General features: G+C 37.2%; 1 protein-coding gene across 1 annotated transcript in view; it reads right to left on the reverse strand.

The window, feature by feature from the left end:
* Nucleotides 1-2,139: 2,139 nt before the first annotated feature.
* The window catches only part of SCLT1 (sodium channel and clathrin linker 1), a 346,111-nt gene continuing 324,714 nt past the window's right edge, over nucleotides 2,140-23,536 (reverse strand). The window contains exons 19-21 of the mRNA XM_007952997.1: nucleotides 9,663-9,741; nucleotides 6,557-6,652; nucleotides 2,140-2,202 (exon numbers count right to left, since the gene is read on the reverse strand). Of these exons, the coding sequence (XP_007951188.1) occupies nucleotides 2,140-2,202; nucleotides 6,557-6,652; nucleotides 9,663-9,741 (238 nt within the window). The remainder of the gene's footprint in view (nucleotides 2,203-6,556; nucleotides 6,653-9,662; nucleotides 9,742-23,536) is intronic.

Below are 23,536 nucleotides of genomic sequence, written 5' to 3' on the forward strand. Positions count from 1 at the left end.
TATCCCTTAACTGGCACATTTAAAAGGAGCTCTTGTGGTGTACTGGTTAAGGAATTTGGCTGCTAACCAAAAGGTCAGTGGTTCAAACGTACCAACTGCTCCACAGAAGAAAGATGAAGCAGTCTGCTTCTGTAAAGATTTACAGACTTGGAAACCCAATGGGGGTTGCTATGAGTTAGAATCTACGTGATGGCAGTGATTTTGATTTCGTTTGGCCATATTTATACATTGGTCCAATCACTGCATTTGACAGTATCTTGCACTTGCCCCTTCCTATTTAAAAGATCAGATTTTCTCTTTCCTTTAGTGTTTATCATACTGGATTTTCTTGGTTATGACCTTTTCATTGATTCTATTCAGTTTCCTTCAACGTCTATTCTTCCTGAGCTCATTAAACAAATTAAAACATTTTCCTAAGGTCCTGGCCTTAAAAACTGTTGTTCACATTTTGGACAAATAGTTAGTTAGTGAACACACTCCATGTATGAGGGACTAAGTTGGATGTTAAAGATACAATGATGAAAGACAGTAAACATGACTCCTGCTCTCAGGGAGCTTGCAGTCTACTGGGGAGATGACATGAAAGAAAATATTGCAAAAGGAATTAATTACAAATTTTGATAAGTGCTATGAAGGAAAAATGCAGGACACTCTTAAGAGAAATATAATAAGGGAACCTAACTTTTTCTGGAGGATTCCTGGTGGTGCAGCAGTTAGGTGCTTGGCTGCTAACTGAAAGGTTGCCAGTTTGAACTCACTCAAACTCACTCAGCACCTCTATGGGAGAAAGATCTGGCAATTTGCTTCCATCAAGACTGTTAGGTGCTGTGGAGTCAAAATCTATTCATCACAACTGCACATGACAGAAGAGAACTGGACCATAGGATTTTCCAGGCTGTACACTTTATGGGAATGCTTAACCATTATACCACCAGGGATCCTTTGTAAAGATTACAACCAAGAAAACCCTATGGGACAGGTCTAGTTTTACCACAAGGGACTGCAGAGTCAGAAATGACTTGAATAACACTCAACAATAACTTCATCCGGGGACTAAGGAAGGCTGCTCTTAGGAAGTGACATTTGTGTAGTGATGTGAAGAATGTGTAATTGAAACAGGAGAGGTAGGAAGGAAGATGACGTATTGACAGAATGAAAAGAAAGTCATCAGGGTAAGAATACAAGAAACAGATGGGGAGAATGGTGTGGGAAGACGTGGATGAAGTAAACCACCACATCATGTAAGTCCCCAAGGCAAGATCCTGTATTCCCCAAGGCTTCAATTCTCAGCTCCATGCCCCAAAGAGTTCCATGACTATCCAATTTGTAACCACCAGTCCTCAACTTCCAGCTGCTGGCTGAATATCTACAGGTGAATGTTTTCATGTCACCTCAAATTCAAATTCAAATTCAAATTCAAATTCAAATTCAAATTCACTATCTATGAGTTGGAACCCACTCCTCAGCCCTGAGTATCTTTTATTTGGACTTTTAAAATCTGCATTCTCAGAATCTAAGATATCGATTTAATTAGCACTGCTTTTAGTAGTAAGGAAAAAAATCCTCCCAAATTCTTTCTTAGATATCAAGTTCTGTAAATTCTATAAATAATGTAAGTTAAAAATGAATCACTGCAAATATACATTAAAATACATGACAGCATCATTTTAGAAAGTGTATAATTTATTACATTTATGAGTTCATAATGGAAAACTGATACTTAGGAACTTTAAGAATTAGTTAGGACTAACAATTAGATGTAAAATGCTCAAATCTTAGAACGTAAAGTATTAAAATTCTAGCATTTTCACAAAACCTCTCATATTAGCATATTTTGAAAATTATTATGTTCTTCCAAGGCAAAAAGGGGGAATTAAAAAATAGGCATATTGATGAAGGCAATGATTTCTTCTCAGCTGGCTTTATTCTCTACTCAAGCTTAATATAGCATTATATTTTCTTTACTTACAGGAAGCTGTCACTGTTCTGTTTTCCAATAACCCTCAAAACAGAATAGAAAATGCTTATGCAAAATGTGACACAAGCCTAACCATTGTCTGAAGTCTTTATCATTTCAATACACTTCTAGTCCAACAGATTTCCCAACTCTAAGGTGCTGTGAATGAACTATGAATATTTTTAAATATTTTCCAGATTCATCATGGAGGCAGCTTTTCTTCTCTGCACTGTAATCACACTGAGCTGCAATTAAAATAAACAATCAGTAAGTAGTTACTTTTTCTACAGAAAATCTTAGACTAACACAAAGTACAATGCATCACAACCTACAATTATTGAAAATAATCTTCTCAATGGAAGGGGTCTTAGAAAAGGTCACTTTTTGTACTAATTTCTATTTTACTCTTGAGACTTAAAATGTATTGCATTAGAGAAATGCACATGAAAGGACAATATGACATTCTATAGCTCAGAATGATATTCTTAGAATTCACAAACATACTCCATAGATTGATGAAAAATTCTAGACAAATGGTAATCAGAAAACTATCTAAAATACAAACTGAATGTGGGCCAACACAATGGACGGCTGCTAATAAAAAGATGATGACAGATAGTAAGAAAAGTCTAATAGGAAAATGATCTTTAAATATTATTGGGATTGAAAATATTTATACATATTAAAAAAAAAAAAAAAAAAAAAAAGCAAACAGTACAAAAGAATACACAGAAACCTCCTTCCCAATCCTCATTCCACAGCCATCTCTCCAGGTACAACCACTATTTCTAAGTACATATTTAGAAATATTCTAAATGAGAATATATATATATATTCACTAGCCCCTTTTTATTATAAAAATGAAAGTATGATACACACTTTTAATTTTGTTTCTTTTTTCCTCTAAACAATATATTTTAAAAATAGTTCTATATTAAAAACGAATACCAAACCCACTACCATTGAGTTGATTCCAACTCATAGCAAACCTGTTAAGACATAGGGTTTCCAAGGCTATAAATCTTCAGGGAACAGATTGCCTCATCTTTCTTTTGCAAGCTGCTGGTGGGCTTGAACTCCCGACTTTTTGGTTATCAGTCAATTGCTTTAACAACTGTACCACCAGAGCTCCTCTAGTTCCATATTAGATCTACTATATTCCTCTTAACTACATACTATTACCACTGTATAGACAGACCATAATTTAACTGGCCTGCTATGGTTAGACATTTAAATGGTTTCTAATCTTTTAAAATTATAGATAATGCTGCAATTAATATTACCATTCTTCTTTGTATAGACATGCCCAGATGCAGGTATACAATCTGCAGAATAAATTCCTAGAACTGTTGGGTCAAAGATTACATATATTTATAATTTTTTTGAGTGATAATGTATATAATCTTTGACCCACAGTTGTAAGAGCTCTGGAGGCGTAGTGCCTAAGGCATTTGACTGCTAACCAGAAGGCTGGCAGTTCAAGCCCAACAGCCACCCCTGGGAAGGAAGATTGGGCAATCTATTTCTGTAGAGATACCACCTCAGAAACCCAAGGAGGGGTCGCTATGAGTCGGATCTGACTCAACGGCAGTGAGTTTGGTTTTTTGGTTTTAATGCCAGACTGTGCTCCAAAGAGGTTGTACCAATGAGCATACCAATAATGTTTAAAAGTTGGAAGTGCTAGCAAAATGCATTATCAAATTTCGTGATCTGATAGGTGAAAAGTGGTATGTGATTACAGCAAATTTGTGTCTGTCTTATTATAGGTGAGGATGAGCATTTTAAAAAATGTTAGCACCATTTATATATATTTAAGATATTATCCTTTTGTCATATGTATTACAAATGATTTCTTCCTTGTCATTTGACTTCATGACTTTTTTTCCTGTGCAAAGATTTGAAATTTATATGGTCACATTTATTCATCTTTTCTTTCCCCTCCTATGGCTTTTAGATTTTGCGTTCTTGCTTAAAAAGGCTTCACTACACTGATTTAAAAAATGCCATGCTGTGAAAAGAAGACAGTATAGCATGCAGTTGTTTGGAGTGATATACTTACACTCATTTGCTCAGAGATAGGTGATGAACGCACAGAAAAAGTTAATCAGAACAACACATCTAGAGCATGACTGAGTCAGTACAATGTGGGGATTGTGACGAACCAGTAACAGGATGCTGGGTTGCATTATGGCAAGTCTGACATGTTAGAGATAATGTTGTTGTTAATTTCTTTCATCTCATAAAATATCAAGCTTATTTATATATATATATTTATATTTCTAGTATCACTTTCTAATTTTCAGAGCAAATTAGAAAGGATTCAGAGAAGGCAAAAATAAGTATTTCAAACAACTGAATATGTATCTTATAAAGAAAGTTTTTAGGACTGGGACTTCTTTAAAATAGAAAAAAAAATATTAGTTCCAGGGAAAAATATTGAGTAATTATTTTCCATATTCAATAAGAACAGAATTGAAAAAGAAAGCTTAAGAAAAAACTTGTGACAAAAAAATTTGTGAAGTGGTTACTGACAAAACATTAACAAAAAAAAAAAAAAACACCAAAAAAATATTCACTAGAATTTCAAATTCTCACAGACTCCAGACTTCCTGGAGCCATGAAGGTTGGATGATCCCCGGAAACTACTGTCCTGAGATGATCTGTAAACCTTAAACCAAAAATATCCCCTTAAGTCTTCTTAAAACCAAACAATAGTTTAGCTTAATTAGTAAAAATTGTCTGCCTTGATCATTATGTTCTTTTCAGAATATTTATATGGGATCAAACTGGTAACAACAATTGGAAAGATTAGGTATGAACCTTAAAGGGCAGTGAATTTATGTTAATAGGGGAGAAACAACTTAGAAAAGGGGGTGAGAATGTATACACAACTCAAAGAATGGAATCAGTATCACTAAACGGTACATGTAGAAACTGTTCAATTGGTACATGTTTTGCTGTATATATTTTTAACAACAACAAAATAAATACAATGATTTTGGGAAAAAAAAAAGGTTCACAAGGAGAGTGGTGGAAGCTCTGCCACTAGAGAGTTTAAATAACAGGGGACACATCTGTGTTAGACTGTTTAGGTTTAATTCTGTCAGATGGAAACTAAACTGGATGCCAACTGGATCATGTAATTAAGGTTCTGTACCTTTTGTTCTACAGAACTCAAGATAGTTAGATTTTAGGTAGGCTTTTATTTACCGTATTTCTCAGAAAAAAGGTAAACCTGAAGCTTTAAGGACTGTTACAGAGAAAAGTAATTTCTTAAACAGCTATCTGTCTATCTATTTACCATTTAATGACTATGCTAAATGCTTTACACATTAATTCTTTTGGTCCTTCAATAACTGTGTGAGAGAGGTGTATTACATCTAAATGAAACATGAGGAAATAGAGGCTCACAGAAGGTAAAACTGCACAGAGTCACATGGCTACCTAATGGCACCAGGCAATTTGCCTGACAGCAAAACACATTCTCTTAAGATACTGCCCAGTGCACCTTGACTCCCATTACTTATAATATAAATGAACAAATGAATTAACGAATAATGAATGATTAATTAATTAAATACACTTTACAGGGAATTAAAATCATTTGACAAGACTATAATTACTCTCAAGAGGGAGGAGAATAGAAGGGCAAATTATCATTGTATTTTAAGGGCCATGCCATGTTCACAACAGAAGTGGATTTCAAAAACAATCTATAAACATCATGAATAGTGACTATTTAGAATTGCTTTACTATGTATAAGATGTTGTAATAGCTGAAAATAACATTAATTTTGATTGAAACAATATACTTACAACCAAATATAATTAATAATACAGTAACTACCTATATATTTTCATTATGTGTTTTTGTATTAACTGGTCTTACTTTGTTCCAAATAGGAGGGAACACTGCTCCTACTTTAGAATAAATGTCATTTTATTTATATGATGTCTGTACACTATAAGAAATTACCTCTTAGTATTTCACTGGTAGTCTGTGTTTTCTATTCTGTTTCTCATTGGACAACTGTTATATTTTAGATTTACATGCTGCTGTTGCTGTTAGGTGCCATCATGTATTAGATGATGTTAATAACTGGTATTCCAAGTACTTTTTTCCCTTTTAAAAACTATAATGAAAATGAAGGTAGTGCAATTTCAAATACTACATTCAAAAATGTTATCTACTTTCAAGTCTGTCATTGACTATCTACCTAGTTTTAGACACAACATAATTCTAGAGCAGTGCTGTCCAATAGAATTTTTGTGTGATGATATATTCTACATCTATGTTCAATAGCTATAATTACATGTGGCTATTGAACACTTTTAATATGGCTAGTGTGACCAAGAATCTGATTATTTAATTTAAATTTAATACTAGACAATACAGTTCTAGGTGTCAGCTTGGAGGCTAAGTTTATTTCTGTTTCTAAAATGTACCTTTTCAATCTCAAATATTAAAGGAACTATTTAAAAATAGTTCAATCAAGTAAAAATGAAACTATTAGTTTTCTGTGAACTTCTAAAGACCTTTTAATATTTTTGGTCTACTCAGACCATTTTTCATCTAGGAATTATGAAGATGCTCCCTACCTGCTGTGAAGCTGAAGCAGCTCTCTGTTCAGCCTGATTTAGACGCCTTTGAAGTCTGTTGGCTTTTTCTTGATGCTCTAGAATTAAGTTTTCATTCTGTTAGGGAGAATAATACAAACAAGTTACAAACTATAGATAACATGGAGATGTTTTGTGGAATAATCAATGTTTTCCACTTATAAAATGCAAAGATAATTTATCTCCAAGTTTATATTTCAAGTTATGAGTTTTAAAGCCCAAAGTTACTTTTATGTTCTGACAGAATTATTATTATTTTTCCTACCAAAGAAAGTAAATGTACAAATTCAGAAGAAAAGTGATGTTAAATGTAAATGAGAAGTTAAGAACAAGACTTGAGATATCAGATTAACCAAAACCAAAATCAAACTCACTGCCATCAAATCGGACCCAACTCATAGCGACCCCTCCTTGGGTTTCTGAGGCAGTATCACTACAGAAGTACGTTGCCCAAGCTTCCTTCCGAGGAGTGGCTGGTGGGTTTGAACTACCAACCTTCTGGTTAGCAGTCAAATGCCTTAGGCACTGTGCTACCAGAGCTCCAAGAGATGTCAGATTAGTGCTTCAGAATTAACTGGAGAGTCTGTGAAAAAGTAGATTGCTGGGCCTCACAACCAGAGGTTCAAGACTCAGTTTCTGGATTGGTTGTGGGAATGTCCATTTCTATTAAGTCCCTTGTTGATGCTGATGCTGCTTGTTTGAGAACCACTGTGCTGCAGCAAGCTTCCAGGGAAATTATGAAATTATCATTTTTAAAGTTCAAAGAACAGAAAATATTCATTCTAGAAATCTTGATTTTTAAAAAGAGTTAAAAAGTATCATGAAAAAAGGGAAAAACTGTGTCTTAGTTCTCTAGCGTTGCTTAACAGAAATACCACAAGTGAATGGCTTTAACAAACAGTAATTTATTCCTTTACAGTTTGGAGGCTAGAAGTGCAAATTCAGAGTGCCAGCTCTAGGGGCTGGGTGAAGGCCCCTCAACTTTTGGCTTCAGCTCTGCCTCTTGTTCCAGGTGCACTGGAGCTAAAGTAGTCTCCTAACTCAGCCAGCTGCTGGCGGCAGAGGCTCACAAACCCAAAGTCAGCAGGTAAAATGGCAGAATCCCAAGATCAGGAGGCAACACAGCAGACCACTGGTTCAAGAGCAGGAACTGGAGATGAAGACTTAGCCAAATGCAGGATCCAAATGTGCCAAAAAGCTAGAGACCTTTCCTAAAGCTTCTGCATATATACTGGAATGGAAGCAAGCAAGCCACCCCCAAAGGTAACTCCCCTTCAACTACTTAGCAGGTCACAGCAGATTCTACCATGGAGATGATTATAATCTCTTCTTGGGGAATGACTACATCCAGCTGCCGAGCCACTCAAACCAATGGCTCACCCAAGTTGACACACACCTTAACTACCATACTCTGTTTCTGTAATTCCCCAATACATTATATATTCTAGTGGCTATCAGGGTTAATAGAATTATTTAGCAACATGAATACAAATTTGTCACAACATGTTATGTAGATAAGGGCAAAGAATCTATCAATATGAACATATATTGTTCTTTTCCATACTTAATAGAATGGTTATTGTGCATCTGATGGCAGTACTTAGCCGCAGCCTAAAGCAGTACATTAGTGGCATAGCTCTAGGAACAAGCATTTATTTTAAATTTTTATTGATGTGTCTGATTTATTTTAAATCTGGCCTGATGACTACAATTTAATTGGCATTTCCAGCTTGTACTATTACATATTATATTACATATTATATGCACAGATTTTCCTAAAAAAATGTTTTTGTACAAGTAGAATTGTTATACTGTTTTTTCTGTATAACACTTAATCTGAATCAGGAGAATAATATAAGCTGAATCAGTGATAGCAAGAAATACACACTTTCTATGAAAAACTAGGTAGTTCCAATGTTCTAAAATACAAGTGATAACTGTGGATGTCATGCCTAGTAAGATAAAATATTGAAAAAGCAGTATCCCTTTAAAAGCTTACTGTAATTCTTATCATGGCCAGACCAAAAATTAAAATTTATAAAGAAGACTATATTAGCTGTTTCATTTTACCAAGATGTTTAAATATATACAGGTATGTGTTGCTTAATGTGTGTTCAAGCAATGTCCAATTGCATATACCTGTGCTCCCCATAACCCCATAAAGTTTTTTTTTTTAAATGGAAAGCAGCTCTCCTTTTGTTTGTTATTTTCTCCTAATGGTTTTAAAGACCCCAAACCCAGATTCTTGCAGCCCTGGGCCTCGGGCGGGATACAGGCAGGATGGCAGAGGATGTATTTCTGGGTGTGGGCTCTCGGGCTTTGTCTGGCAAGCAGGTAGGTGGCAGTGATGGGGACTCCAGGGCCTGGGCAGCTTCTGTTGCTCAGGCAAGTGGAACAGTGGATAGGGGTGGCGTGCTCCGCTTCCTCCCTCCTCGTTTCCTCCTTCATTTCCTGTTTCCTCGTTTCCACCCTCTCAGCTGCCTATATACAACAGAATGAAACCCTGCCTGGTTCTGCACTATTCTCACAAATCTTGGGTATGCTTCAGCTCATTGTTGCAGCCACTATGTCAATCTATCTCGTTGAGGGTTTTATTCTTTTTCACTGACCCTCTACTTTACCAAGCATGATATCCTTCTCCAGGGACTGGTTCCTTCTGATAACATGACCAAAGTATGAAACATAAAGTCTTGTCATTCTTGCTTCCAGTAGGCAAATATATTTTCTTGTGTGTTTTGTGATAGATTAAAATAAAGAGGTGTGTGCTTTAAAAGTATAATCTTAGACATGAATAGGAATAAATAGGATCCCAACATATTCTCTGAAACATTACAGAAGTTATACTAGTAAAATTGAAATAAGAACTCTACCTCTTATCATTTACATATGATGGACTGCTGACTTTCAAAGCTTTTATTTCATATTAAGTATGAACTTTTAGGCTTATTGATAGTTTCCACAAGAAATACTTACAGATGTATGGACATTTCCAAGAAGAGAATTAACTTGGACATGGCTCAGGTAAAATTCTCTAATGTGTGTATCAAGCTGCAACAGAAAGTACTTCCCTGGAGAGTCCTTATCTTACCTCAACTACCTTTTCATTTGCCATTTCCAGCTGAGAAAGCAGCTCTTGGGTATAAAGTTTCTGTCGACTCAGCTCACTTCTATTAAGCAAGAGAGAACAAAACAAAACAAAACAAAGCCTTTAACATTATTGCTCAAATCTAACAAAACAGAGTATTAGTAAGATACGTGTTTATATTTTGAACAAAAAGTATCATCCTGATGTACAAAATAAAGATATTCATTAATAGGTTATATCTCAAAGGATTCATTAATTTCTTTATAAAATACATATATATATATATATATAATTTTAAGAGCTTGTTTTACATTCAATGTAACGTGTACATTAGTTTCATTCCCCATTCACCATGTCCAACCCTAACCCAGTCTCCTCCCCTCCCTATCCTGTAACCCTCTCCCTGTGCCCCTCATAATTATGCACTCCTGTTTGTCCTGCATTTCCTCAGTTTGAATGTTGGTCCTCTGGTGTCCCATGGTCTATTGCTCTAAGGGATGTATTACCATAGAGTATGTGGGTGTGTCATCCTGGGTTGAGTGGTCTGCGTGTACATCTTGTTAACTATTGGGCTGAGAGCCCACCCCTGGGAGTGAGTTTTATTCCAGGCACAGAATGTATTCCAGGGCCATAGTATTGGAGTCTCACCAGATGTCATCTGACCAGTAATTCTGGTCATTATTGAGTTTTTGGATTTTGTTCCACGTTTTCCCTCCCACTCTATCCAGGATCTCCAGATTTGATCCTTTCCTGAGTGGTTGGCATTAGTAGCTGGGCACCATCTAGTTCTGGTCTCGAGGGCCATCGTGTCCTAGGGCTGATTGCTTCTAAATACCTTTTTTTTTTTTTTTTTGGCGTTCTTCTTCATTTCCGATGCTAGGAGACAGCTGCATCTTAGATGGCTGCTTGAAAGGTTTTAAGATTCCAGTCGCTACTCACTAATGTAGGATGTGGAGCAACGCTTTTATGTAAAAAATACACATATTTTTTAAAAGTGCAAATGTATTTCCAGTATTATTATCTTGAGATATTATTAGGCATTAAAATGAAAGTCTATTCATATTCCACAGATACAGTATTTATTATTAAAATATCTCACAAGCTAATGTGCTTTTTATAGTACTCATTTTGAAGAGTAACATACAATGCTTCTTCAAAAACCAAACTCATTGCCATCTAATCAGATCTGACTCATAGTGACCCCGCTTTGGGTTTCCGAGGTGGTATCACTACAGAAGTAGATTGCCCAATCTTGTAAACTGAAGGTAACATTAATCACTCCAACATCATTTAGTGTAGTGTGCTCAGGTTTGGTATTATGCATTTATATCTTTTATGCTCTATTGGAATTACTTCATGCAAAGAACCTATCTTCTATTTTTGTTATTGTAGTTGCTCATTATATAAGCATTATATTGCTTTTCACCAAAGATCATTTCAAATCCCAACTTAAGAATAGATACTATGTAGTCTTAAAAATAACTTTAAAAAGATCAAACCAAAACAAAAATAAATTCAGTTTCTTAACATTGGTTAACTCAAGATTAGTTTTTATCTTCTGACCTGACTTCTGCTTCTTTTTTAAAAAGTTTTATTTTGTTGTTGATGTTGAGAATATACACAGCAAATAAATGTGGAATGTAGAATCTATAAAATAGTGTATAATGTGGATGAACTTGGAGAACACTATTCTGAGTGAAATAAGCTAATCACAGAAGGCCAAATGTTGTATCAGTTCATTATTGTAAAAAGTCAAGGAAAGGTTTATACATGGAAGGAAACTTTCTTTGTTGGTTACCAGGGGTGGGGTGGGAGGGGGGGAACACTGCTAGATAGGTAGAGACAAGTATTGATTTGGGTGAAGGGAAGGGCAATGTACCAAAAATGAGTGATCAACATGGTGGCAGTGAGGAAGAGGAAGACACAGAGAGGTACATGGGAGGTACAAACAACAAAGATGAACCCATTTGCATATAGAGTACTGCATTGTCAGGATGACAAGCACTGATGTATGGGTGGATAGATGGGTGAAAAGGTTGAATGATCAGGTATGTGTAGGCAGTGGGGAGTGTGCCCATGACCATGTATAGGGTTAGCACACAATGTTTCTTCCTGCATATTTGTATGTGCTGTAAGAATGTCCAGGTGTATAGTAGAGCTGACAAGGGGCAAGTTTGTGGTGGTTTCTTGGCAACAGCCAGCTACCCGGAGGGAGCAAGTAGCAGGATCTGCAGGCTTGGGACCATGGTCACAGGGGACATCAAGCTCAATTGGCGTAACATACTACACAAAAATATTTGTTCTAAATCCCACTTTGGTAAGTAGTGACTGGGGTCTTAAAAGCTTGCAAGCGGCCATCTACATGCAACAATGGGTCTCTCCTCATCCAGAGCAAAGAAGAATGAAGAAAACCAAAGATGCATGGAAACAATTAGTCCAAGGGATTGGTAGACCATTCCTCAGCCTATATGACCATGAGACCAGAAGAACTAGATGGTGCCCAGCTACCATTGTCAACTACTCAGAGGGTAATTGGTGCAGGAGATCCTGGAAAGAGTGGGAGAATAAAGTGGAACAAAACTCAAAATCATTAAAAAAAAAAAAACAAACCAAAAAACCCCACCAGTTTTGCTGGTCTGATAGAGCCTGGTGCCTGGTAAGATCCCAGAGACTACTATGGCCCCTAATAACTCTTCAGCTCTGGAATTGAGCTCACTACTGTGGCTTTCAGCCAAACAACAGACAGGCATATGGGTTGAACATTTACATCAGGTAGAGACACTCCTTAGAGCAGTCAATCATAGGAGAACAGAAGGGCACTGTTTGCACAGGGAGACAGCTTGGGGGTGGGGAGTGGGAGTTCATGAGAAGGAAGGACACAGGGAAGAGGTAACTACAGGGAGAGGAAGTGAGAAGAGAACTGTTAAATTGTAGGAATTGTAGTTAATGTCATGAAACAAATGTGTATGAACTGCTGTATAGAGAATAAATTTACTATGTAAACAAATCACAAGAAAAATTTTAAAAAAATAATAAAAGATACCACACACATATTCCACAAAGAATATACAGAGCAAAACATATACCAATTCAACTTTTTCTATATGTAAAATTCAGTGACCTTATTACATTCGTTGAGTTGTACAACTATTCTCATCTTTTTCTGAGTTGTTCTTCCCTCATTAACATAAACTCACTGCCCCTCATAAGGTTCCTTTCTAATCTTTCAAGTTGTTGTTGTCTCTTTGTTCCCATATGTTCTTAAAAGAGCATAATGCTCAAGGCAGACATTGTTTACTAGTTAAGCTAAACTATTATTTGGTTTTAAGAGTAATTCAGGGAATTCCTCAACATAATTAATTGCAACAGTCAACATTACTCTTAATGGGGAGAGACTGAAAACATTTTCCTTACAAATGGGTACCAGACAAAGATGCCCTTTATCACCACTTCTACTCAATTCTGTACTGGAAGTCCAGAGCAATAAAGTAAAAAAAGGGAAATAAAGGGCATCCAAATTGGCAAAGAAGAAGTAAAACTATCTCTATTTACAGATGATATGATCTTATTCATAGAAAATCCTAAAGACTCAGTAAGGAAATTACTAGAACTAATTGTTTTTTTAGCAAAGTGGCAGGGTAAAAGATCAAGGGAAAAAGTCAGCTGGATTCCTTTCCACTAATGAAGAGAGCTCTGAAAAGGAAATCAGGAAAACAGTATCATTGACAATAACTATTCATGATAGCTAAAAGATGAAGTATTAGGAATAAATCTAACCAGAGACACAAAAGAAATACTAAGACATGCTAAGAAAACTACATAATTGTTTTGGTTACCTACTGCCACCGTGATGAGAATATACCACAAATGGGATGGCTTGAACAGACAGGAGTTTATTCTCTCACAGTTTGGAGGCTTTAGGTCTGAGTTCAAAGTGCCAGGCTTTAGGGAATAGGTGAAAGCCCCTCAACCTTGGGCTTCAGCTCTGCCTCCCACTCCCAACCCACTGAAGCTAAAGGCTTTTCTTCAGTCAGACAGCTACTGGCTGCTGAGGCTGACAAGCCCAAGGTTGACAAGTAAAATGGCATAGTCCCGATGTTACTAAACCACATGGCACACCATTAATTCAAGTCCACTGAAAGTCCCAAGGTCAGCAGAGCATGGCAGGCTGCTGAATAATGACACAGCTCCATGCAAGGTTCAAGCATGCCATAAGCTAGAGACCATTCCCAGAGCTGCTGCTTATATATGGAAAGCAGACCATATCCCTAAAGCAGCTACTCAGCTGCTTGTGGTAGATCCCGCCATGGAGCTGATTGCTACTCTCATCATGGAGAATAACTACGACCAGCTGCCCAGTCACTCAACCAGGCCCAGCCAAGACAACAACCTTAACTAACACAATAATACTATTTCATGAAACCAAAAGAGATCCATATGAATGGAAGAGTATACCATGCTCATGGATAGGAAAACTTAACATCATGAAAATGTCAATACTACCCAAAGTGATCTACAAATAAAAAGCATCCAGATTCCAAAAGCATTCTTTAATGAGATAGAACAACTAAACAACTTTATATGGAAAGGAAAGAGGCCCCAGATAAGCAAAGCATTATTAAAAAGGAGGAACAGGATAGGAGGTCTCACGCTGCCCGACCTCAAAACCTACTACACACTCATGGGAGTCAAAACAGTCTGGTGCTGGTACAATGTACAGATACACAGACCAATGGAACAAAACTGAGAACCCAGAAGTAAATCCATCCACCTATGGACAGCTGATCTTTGACAAAGGGCCAAAATTTATTAAATGGGAGATAGTTTCCCTAATAAATGGTGCTGGCAAAACAGGATATCCATTTGCAGATAAATGAAACAGGACTCACACCACATACAAAAACAAACTCAAGCTGGATTCAAGACCTAAATGTAAAACATAAAACCATGAAGACCATCAAAGGAAAAATAGGGATAAATTTAAGGGCCCTAATTCAGGGCATAAATACACTATTGAATATAACTAAACACACACAAACACCAGAAGATAAATAGATGACTGAGACCTCCCCCAAATTAGACACTTAATATGCATCAAAAGATCTCACCAAAAGGGTAAAGAGAGAATCCACAGACTGGGAAAAAATTTTTGGCAATGACATATCGTACAAGGGACTAATCTCTAAAATTTATAAAAACATCAACAATTTAACAACAAAAAGACAATCCAATTAAAAAATGGGCACAAGACATGAACAGATACCTCACAAAAGAAGACATTCAGACAGCTAATAAACACAAGAAGAAATGCTTGTGATCATTAACCATTAGAGAGATGCAAATCAAAACAAAAATGAGATATCATCTCACCCCAGCACTAATAGCAAAGTTCAAATCACCAGATAACAACAAATATTAGCAATGGTGTGGAGAGACTGGAACCCTCATACACTGCTGGTGGAACAGTAAAATGGACAACTACTGTGCAAAACAGTACGGCACTTCCTTACAACAATGGAAACTGAAATACCGTATGATCCAGCAATGCCACTACTAGCTATATATCCTAGAGAAATAAGAGCCGTGACATAAACAGATATATGCACACCGATGTCATTGCAGCACTATTCACAATAGCAGAAAGATAGAAATGACCTAATGCCCATTAGTGGCTGAATAGATCAACAAACTATGGTACATACATACAATGGAATACTGTGCAACATTAAAGAACAATGATGGATGTGTAAAACATCTCGTAACATGGATGAACTTAGAGGCCATTATGCTGAATGTGTTAGTCAATCACAAAAGGACAAATATGGTATGAGAACTTTTTGTAAAAAGTTAAGAAAAGGGTTTCACACAAAAAATATTCTTTGATGGTTACCAGGGGTAGGTGAGTAAGGGAGGGTACTAACTAGTAATTGGAGGGTACTAACTTGGGTTAAGGCACTTGACTGCTAACCAGAAGGCTGGCGGTTCAAACCCACCAGCCACTCCTTGGAAGGAAGGTTCGGCAATCTACTTCCGTAATGATACCATCTTGGAAACCCAAGGAGGGGTCACTATGAGTCAGGTTTGACTTGATGGCACGTAACAACAACAACAACAACAACTTGGGTGAAGGAAAAAATTGAAAGAAAAAAAAATTCAGGGGATATTTTTGTTTTAAGGTTTAAAGATTATTTCAGGGCAGTATTTTCAGGAGTTTACTCTGCCTCCATGGCTCCAGAAATTCTGGAGTCCATGAGAATTTAAAATTCTCTTCTACATTTTCTCCCTTTTGATCAGGACTCTTCTATAGAATCTTTGGTCAAAATTCAGTGATGGTGGCTGGGTTCTAGTATCATGGCAAAGGAGGGAGTTCATGGAGGCAATTAACCGTACATTTTATTTCCTCCTCCTATTCATGACTCTCCTTCCTCTGTTGCTCTAGGCTAACAAAGATCAGATGTATCTTGGATGGCCCCTTGGCAAGCTTTCAAGATCCCAAGCATGATTCAATGAACTAGGAGGCAGAACAGAAGCAGCACTAAACATACTAGATCAATTATCTGGGATGTCCCATGAAATCATGACTGTAAACCTCTAAACCGAGAAACAAATCCCATTAAGTTTTTGGTTGTCCATAAGCAGCCTAGCAGCTCCTTGTTTTGTTTTCTGTTGTTGTTGTAAATATATCTATCAAACAATTTTTGCCAATTTCTTTTTAGAAGTGTACAACTTACTGACATCAATTACAATAATCAGCTGTGCAACCCTATCCTTAACATGATGTTTCCATCACCATTAAGCCCCCCTTTTCCCCTCCTGCCCCTGGTAACCATTGATAACTTGATCTCTATTCATTTGCCTGATTCTGTCTTTTTACGTAACTGAGGTCATATAGTAGTTGTCCTTTTCTGACTGACTTATTTCATTCAGCATAAGTTTTCCAGCTCCATCTATATTGTAGCATGTCAAGACTTTGTTTCTTCTACTGGCTTAGTAGTATTCCATTGTATGTATGTACCACATTTTGTTTATCCATTCATCTGTTCCTGGGCTTTTAGGTTGTTTGCACTTTGGGTTAGCAGCCGAATGTTTTAACCACTACATCAACAGAGCTCCCTTTTGTATGACCTTACTTATTTAAAAAGATAAGAATAGGCAAATGTATGGAGACCAAAGTTTATTGATGGTAATCAGGGGCAGAAGCATGGGAAAAGAAGAGATTATTGTTTATGGAGTACTGAGTTCAGTTTAACTCACTGCCATAGAGTTGATTCCAACTCACAGTGACCCCACTGTGTTTCCAAGACTGTAAATCTTTACAGAAACAGACTGCCTCATCTTTCTTCCACAGAGAGGTTTGTGGGTTTGTTCAAACCACCAGCCTTTTGGTTAACAGCAAATGCCTAAACCACTAATACCACCAGAGCTCAGTTTTGTTAGTTGTTGTTGTTAAGTGCCATTGAGTCGTTTCTGACTCATAGCGGCCCCATGCACAGCAGAACGAAACACTGCCCGATCCCGCGCCAGCCCCACAATCCCTGCTATACTTGAGCCCATCATCGCAGCCACTGTATCAATCCATCTCGTTGAAGGCCTCCCCCTCTTTTGTCGACCCTCCACCCTACCAAGCATGACATCCTTCTCCAGGGAATGGTCCCTTCTGACAACATGACCAAAATAGGTGAGATGAAGTCTGGCCATTCTTGCTTCCAAGGAGCATTCTGGCTGCACTTCCTCCAGGACAGATCTGTTAGTTCTTTTAGCAGTCCATGGTACTTTCAGCATTCTTCGCCAGCACCACAACTCAAAAGCATCAACTCTTCTTCGGTCTTCCTTATTCATTGTCCAGCTCTCACATGCATACGAGGTGATTGGAAATATCATGGCTTGTGTCAGGAGCTCAGTTTAGGTGATGGAAAAACCTTATCAATGAAGAGTAGGGTTGCACAGGTAGAGTTGCTGTCAATAAATTGTACACTTGTAAAAAGCTGAATTGGCAAAAGTTACGTGATAATTTACAATAGTGAAAAAAAAATAAAAGAAAAAGAAAAAGGGGATGGGGAAGCATTTTTTTTTTTGTGTGTGTGTGTGTATATATATATATATATAAAACCAAAAACCTCATGGGATTTGGTTTGGAGGTTTAGGGTGATGGTTTCATAAAATATCCCATTAAATGGTCTAATAATGTTTTTAGTGATTCTGTCCTACCTCCTAGTTCATTGAGTAGTGCTTGGGGTCCTAAAAGCTTGCAGATGGGCATCCTAGGTATAACATCTGGTCTTTATTAGCGTGGAACAAGAGAGGAAGGAAAGTCAGGAACAGGAGGAGGAAATAAAATGTGTGGCTAATTGCCTCTGCGAACAACTACCTCCTTTGCCATAAGTTCCAAACTGCATGGTACCCAGCTACCATTACTGAACATTTGACTGAAGATTCTGTAGAAGAATCCTAATCAAAAGGGAGAAAATGCAGAAGAGAATTACAAATTTTCATCGACTTCAGACTTTCTGGAGCCATGGAGTCTGGATGAACCCCTGAAAACATTGCCCTGAGATAATGTTTAAATCTTAAAACAGAAATATTTCCTTAATTCTTCTTAAAACCAAACAATAGTTTAGCTTAAGTTGTAAACCATGTCTGCCTCGAGCATAGTGCTATATGAGATCAAATTTACAATAGCAATTTGAAAGATTAGATAGGAAACTTAGGTGGCAGTGAGTTTATGTTAATGAGGGAGGCACAAGGCACATCTCTAAAAAAGAGGATGAGAATGGTTGAAAAATTCAAAGAATGTAATCAATATCACCAAACTGTACATGTATGTATATTCTCAACAACAAAATAAAATAAATTATATAAAAACAAAACCAAAACCACTAAGTAGTCATTCTTCCAGGCCAAGTGTAACTAAAGGTTAAAATCAGTGCTTTTGTGCTGAAACAATCTGTAAGTACTACTGAGATGAAGTAAAATGAAACAATGAACATATTTATAGTTAGTAATTATTATTCTGTTGTTGAACATAGCAATCTTGAGAGAAAACTTGCAAGGGAAACTCAGTGATTAATGATGATCTAAAAGACACAGATAAGGTACAAAGGTTGTTGTAAGAATTCATTTTCTTTTTTAAAAATTTTATTTATTTTGTTGTTCTTGTTGAAAATATACACAGCAAAACATAACCCAATTCAATGGATACTACATGTACCATGTAGAGACACTGAGTACAGTCTTAAGAGAGTTGTGCAACCATTCTCACCCTCCTTTTCTAAGCTGTGCCTCCTCCATTAACATAAACTCATTGCCCCCTGTTCCTACCTAATCTTTCAAGTTGCTTTTGTGAATTTGATCCCATATAAAAACCAAACCCACTGCTATCGACTCATTCCGACTCATAGAAATTCCCACTGGGTTTCCAAGGCAGTAAATCTTTATGGAAGTAGATTGCCTCACCCTCCTTCCATGGAGCAACTGGTGGGTTTGAACCACTGTCCTTCTGGTTAGCAGCCAAATGCCTTACCAACTATGCCTCGTGAGGTCCTTTTTTTTTATATCCCATATAGAGAGATAGTTCTGAAAGGAGCATAATGGTTAAGGCAGAAATTGTTTACTAGATAAGCTAAACTACTGTTTGGTCTTAAGATGACTTCAGGGGACATTTTGGTTTTAAGGTTGAAAGATTATCTCAGGAAAATATTTTCAGGGGGTCATCCAGACTCCATAGCTCCAGAAAGTCTGGACTCCATGAGAATTAGAAATTCTGTTTTGCATTTTCCTCATTTTGATCAGGATTCTTCCACAGAACCTTTGATCAAAATGTTCAGTAATGATAGACAGGCACCATCTAGTTCTTCTGGTGTAATTACGAAAGGGGCATTTGGTCATGAAGGCAATTAGCCACACATTCCATTTCATCCTGATATTCTTGACTCTCTTTCTTTGTTGGAAAAATTCTAATGTTTGCAAAGTATCCAGATGTGTGAACTATGCATTATTCCTACATTTCAGGTTCACTTAGTACTTGACTTACCAGGGAAAAACATGAGAGTCGTTTTTTATATTAAATTATGTTTCTTTTTACAATAGACTGTAAATGGAATCTCTTGTTTTTGAATGTGTATATTTTGTTGTGTGTATAAAACAATTTTATACAGGGATTTATATTTGTCTCTGTTCATTTTTTAAAAAGATACTTGCAAAGTAAGTTGAATGCAGAATCCAAATTTTTTATTTTTTAACTTTTTATTTTGATTTGGGTGAAAGTTTATAGAGCAAAGTGGTTTTCCATTCAAAAATTCATACATATTATTTTTTTGTGATATTGACTGCAATCCCCACAATGTAACAGCTGTCTTTCTACTTCCTCCTGTGTTTACTGTTTCCATTCATTCTTCTTTCCCATCCATTCCTGCCTTCTGAGCTTTATACCTGGCCAAATGCTTCTCTTTTGATCTTATATGGTTGACTGTTCTGAGTTCATACTTCCCTGGTGTTATTGTTCACTTTATAGGCCTGTCTACTGATTGGCTGATTAGTGATTAGTGATTACTGGTTCACTAAGTTCAGTTCTAGGCTTGAAAGGTGACTAAGTGTCAGTATCAGGGGTTCCACCAGCTCTATCAGACTAGTAAGCCTGGTCTTTTTTATTATTTTGAGTTTTTTACACATTTTTCTCCCACTCTATCTAGGGGCTAGGAGCTCTGGTAGCATAGTGCCTAAGGCACTTGACTGCTAACCAGAAGGCTGCCAGTTCAAACCCACCAGCCGCTCCTCAGAAGGAAGGTTGGGCAATCTACTTCCATAGTGATACTCCCTCGCAAACCCAAGGAAGGGTCACTATGAGTCAGGTCTGACTCAACAGTACATAACAACAACAACATCCAGGGCCTTCTATTGTGATCTCTTTCAGAATGGCCAGCAGTGGTAGCCAGGCACTGTCTAATTCTTCTAGTCTCGGATTCATGGAAGCTGAGGTTCACATAGTCCATTAGTTCTCTGGACTAATTGTTTCCATGCGTCTTTGATTTTCTTCACTCTTCATTGTTTCGGGAGGCGAAAGACCAATAGTTGCACCTCAGATGGTCACTCACGAGCTTTTAAGACTCCAGTGGCTATTCATCAAAGAAGGACGCAGAACATTGTTTGTGGAATATGTTATGTCAACTGACCTTCACGTCACCAGAGACTATGGGCCTGCACCCCAAGGCCCCCAGACTCATTCTCTCAAGGTGTTTGGTTATGTCTAAGAAGTTTTCATAATTCTGGCCCACATATGCTCTACTATATTCATGGATATATTTGTAGCACATATAAATACATACGTAGAAATATCCTCTGTCACACCTGTTCAGCTTGTGTGTCTATGTATCCACACGTTGTTGTAGTTAGGTGCTGTCGAATCAGTTCTGACTCACAGTGACCTTATGTACAAAAGAAGGAAACAGTGCTTAGTTCTGTGCCATCTTCACAAACTACTCATCGATTATTTTTATTAGTGTTATGGTAGGATTAGTTATGTAATAGTATTTACCTTTGTTGCCCTTAACTCTTGTGCTTCTCCCAGTGTCTTCATTTGCCTAGAACATTTTGTGCTGACCTGCCCCTTAATTTACACAGTTTTCCTTCATTCAGTTAATGTGTGTTTACCCACTAGTTAGTGACTTACCCTCCTTTCTCCTCCCACCCTGGTAACCTTCAAAGAATGTTTCTTCCTGTGTATAAATGTTCTCTTGAAATTTTCTACTAGGGGTCTCATATAATATTTGTTCTTTTGTGATTGAGTAATTTTACACAGCATGTCTTCCAGCTTCATCCATATCACAGCATGTCATCCCAGCTTCCAGTTTATGAGGTGTTACACAGATTTGTTACTCCTTAACATTGAACCATATTCCATTGTGTGAACATACCACAGTTTGTTGATCCAGTCATCCACTGATGGGCTATTAGGTTGTTTCCATCTTTTTATTATTGTGAATGCTGCTATGAACATGGGTTCATATCATGGCTCTTATTTCTCTAGGATATATATCTAGTATTTCTATTTCCATCTTTTTAAAGAAGTGCCATACTGTTTTCCACAGTGGTTGTACCATTTTACAGTCCCATCAGTAGTATATGAGGGTTCCAGTCTTTCCACACCCTTACCAGCATATGCTGTTTTCTGTTATATTTGAATGTTGCTATTAATGCTGGGGTGTGATGGTAACTCAATGTTGTTTTGATTTGTATCTTTTTAATGGCTAATGAGTGGGAGCATTTCTTCATGTGTTTGCTGGCTGCCTCAATGTCTTCTTTGGTGAAGTGTCTGTTAATGCACTCTGCCTATGTTCAAATTGGATTGCTTTTTTTGTTGAAGGTTGAAGTTTTCTATAAATTTTAGAGATTAGTCCCTTGTGTGATAGATTGTTGCCAAATTTTTTTCCAAGTTTTCTCTTTTTTGACAAAGTATTTTAGTGTGCATAGATGTTTTATTTTTAAATAGTCCCAGTCAGCTAGTTTGTCCTCTGCCATTTGTATGCTTTTAATTATGTTTGGTAGTATATTGATGCTATGCATTAGGGCCCCTAAGTTTGCCCTGGACTATATGAAGAAGAATGTGACATCAGGATTGGAGAAAGACTCATTAACAATCTGCAATATGCAGGTGACACAACCTTGCTTGCTGAAAGTGAAGATAACTTGAAGCACTTACTGATAAAGATTAAAGACTACAGTCTGCAGTATGGATTACACCTCAACATTAAGAAAATGAAAATCTTCACAACTAGACCATTAAGCAGCATCAAAATAAACAGAAAAAAGACTGAAGTTGTCAAAGATTTGGTATTACTTGGTTCCAAAATCAACACCAATGCAATCAGCAGTCAAGAAATCAGATGACATATTGGACAGGGCAAATCTGCTGCGAAAGACCTCTTTAAAGTGCTGAAGAGCTAAGATGTCTCTTTAAAGACTAAGGTGCACCTAACCCAAACCATGATGTTTTCAATCACCTCATATGCATGTGAAAGCTGGACAATGAATAAGGAAGACTGAAGAAGAGTTGATGCTTTTGAGTTGTAGTGTTGTTGAAGAATACTGGAAGTACTAAAGACTGCCAGAACTAAAAAAATGTGTCCCGAGACAAGTACAGCTGTAATTCTCTTTGGAAGCGAGAATGGCCAGACTTCATCCGACCTACTTTGGTCAAGTTGTCAGAACGGACCATCCCTGGAGAATGATATCATGCTATGTAAAGTGGAGAGTCAGTAAAAAAGGGGAAAGCCCTCAAAAAGACAGACTGACACACTGGGTGCAACGATGGGTTCAAGTATAGCAGGGATTCTGAGGCGGGGGCAGGACTGGGAAGTGTTTCATTCTGTTCTACATAGGGTCACTATGAGTCAGAGCCAACTCAACAGCACCTAACAACAACAACACAAGAAATTTACTCTTATTTTTACTTTTCTTATTTTCATGGTTTTAGGTTTTACATTTAGGTTTTTGATCCATCTTGAATTACTTTTGGATATGGTGAGAGACATGGATCCTGCTTCATTTTTCTGCAAATGAATATCCAGTTTTGCCAGTCCTATTTGTTAAAGAGAATATCACTTACTCATTTACTGGGTTTTGGTCCTTTGTGAAAGATCAGCTTTTCACAGGTGGATGGATTTACTTTTGGGTTCTCAATTCTGTTCAATTGGTCTATGTGGTGGTTATGTTTGTGTGTCAACTTGGCTGGGCCTGGTTGACTGGTTGGGCAGCTAGATGTAGTATTCCCCATGATGAGACTGGTAATCAGCTCCATGGTGGGATCTACCACAAGCAGCTGAGTAGCTGCCTTTGGGATGTGGTCTGCTTCCTGTATATAAGGAGAAGCCTTGGGGATAGTC

This window comes from Orycteropus afer, unplaced genomic scaffold (assembly GCF_000298275.1).
Source record: "Orycteropus afer afer isolate SDZICR_OR568_19922 unplaced genomic scaffold, OryAfe1.0 scaffold00367, whole genome shotgun sequence".
NCBI lineage: Eukaryota > Metazoa > Chordata > Mammalia > Tubulidentata > Orycteropodidae > Orycteropus > Orycteropus afer.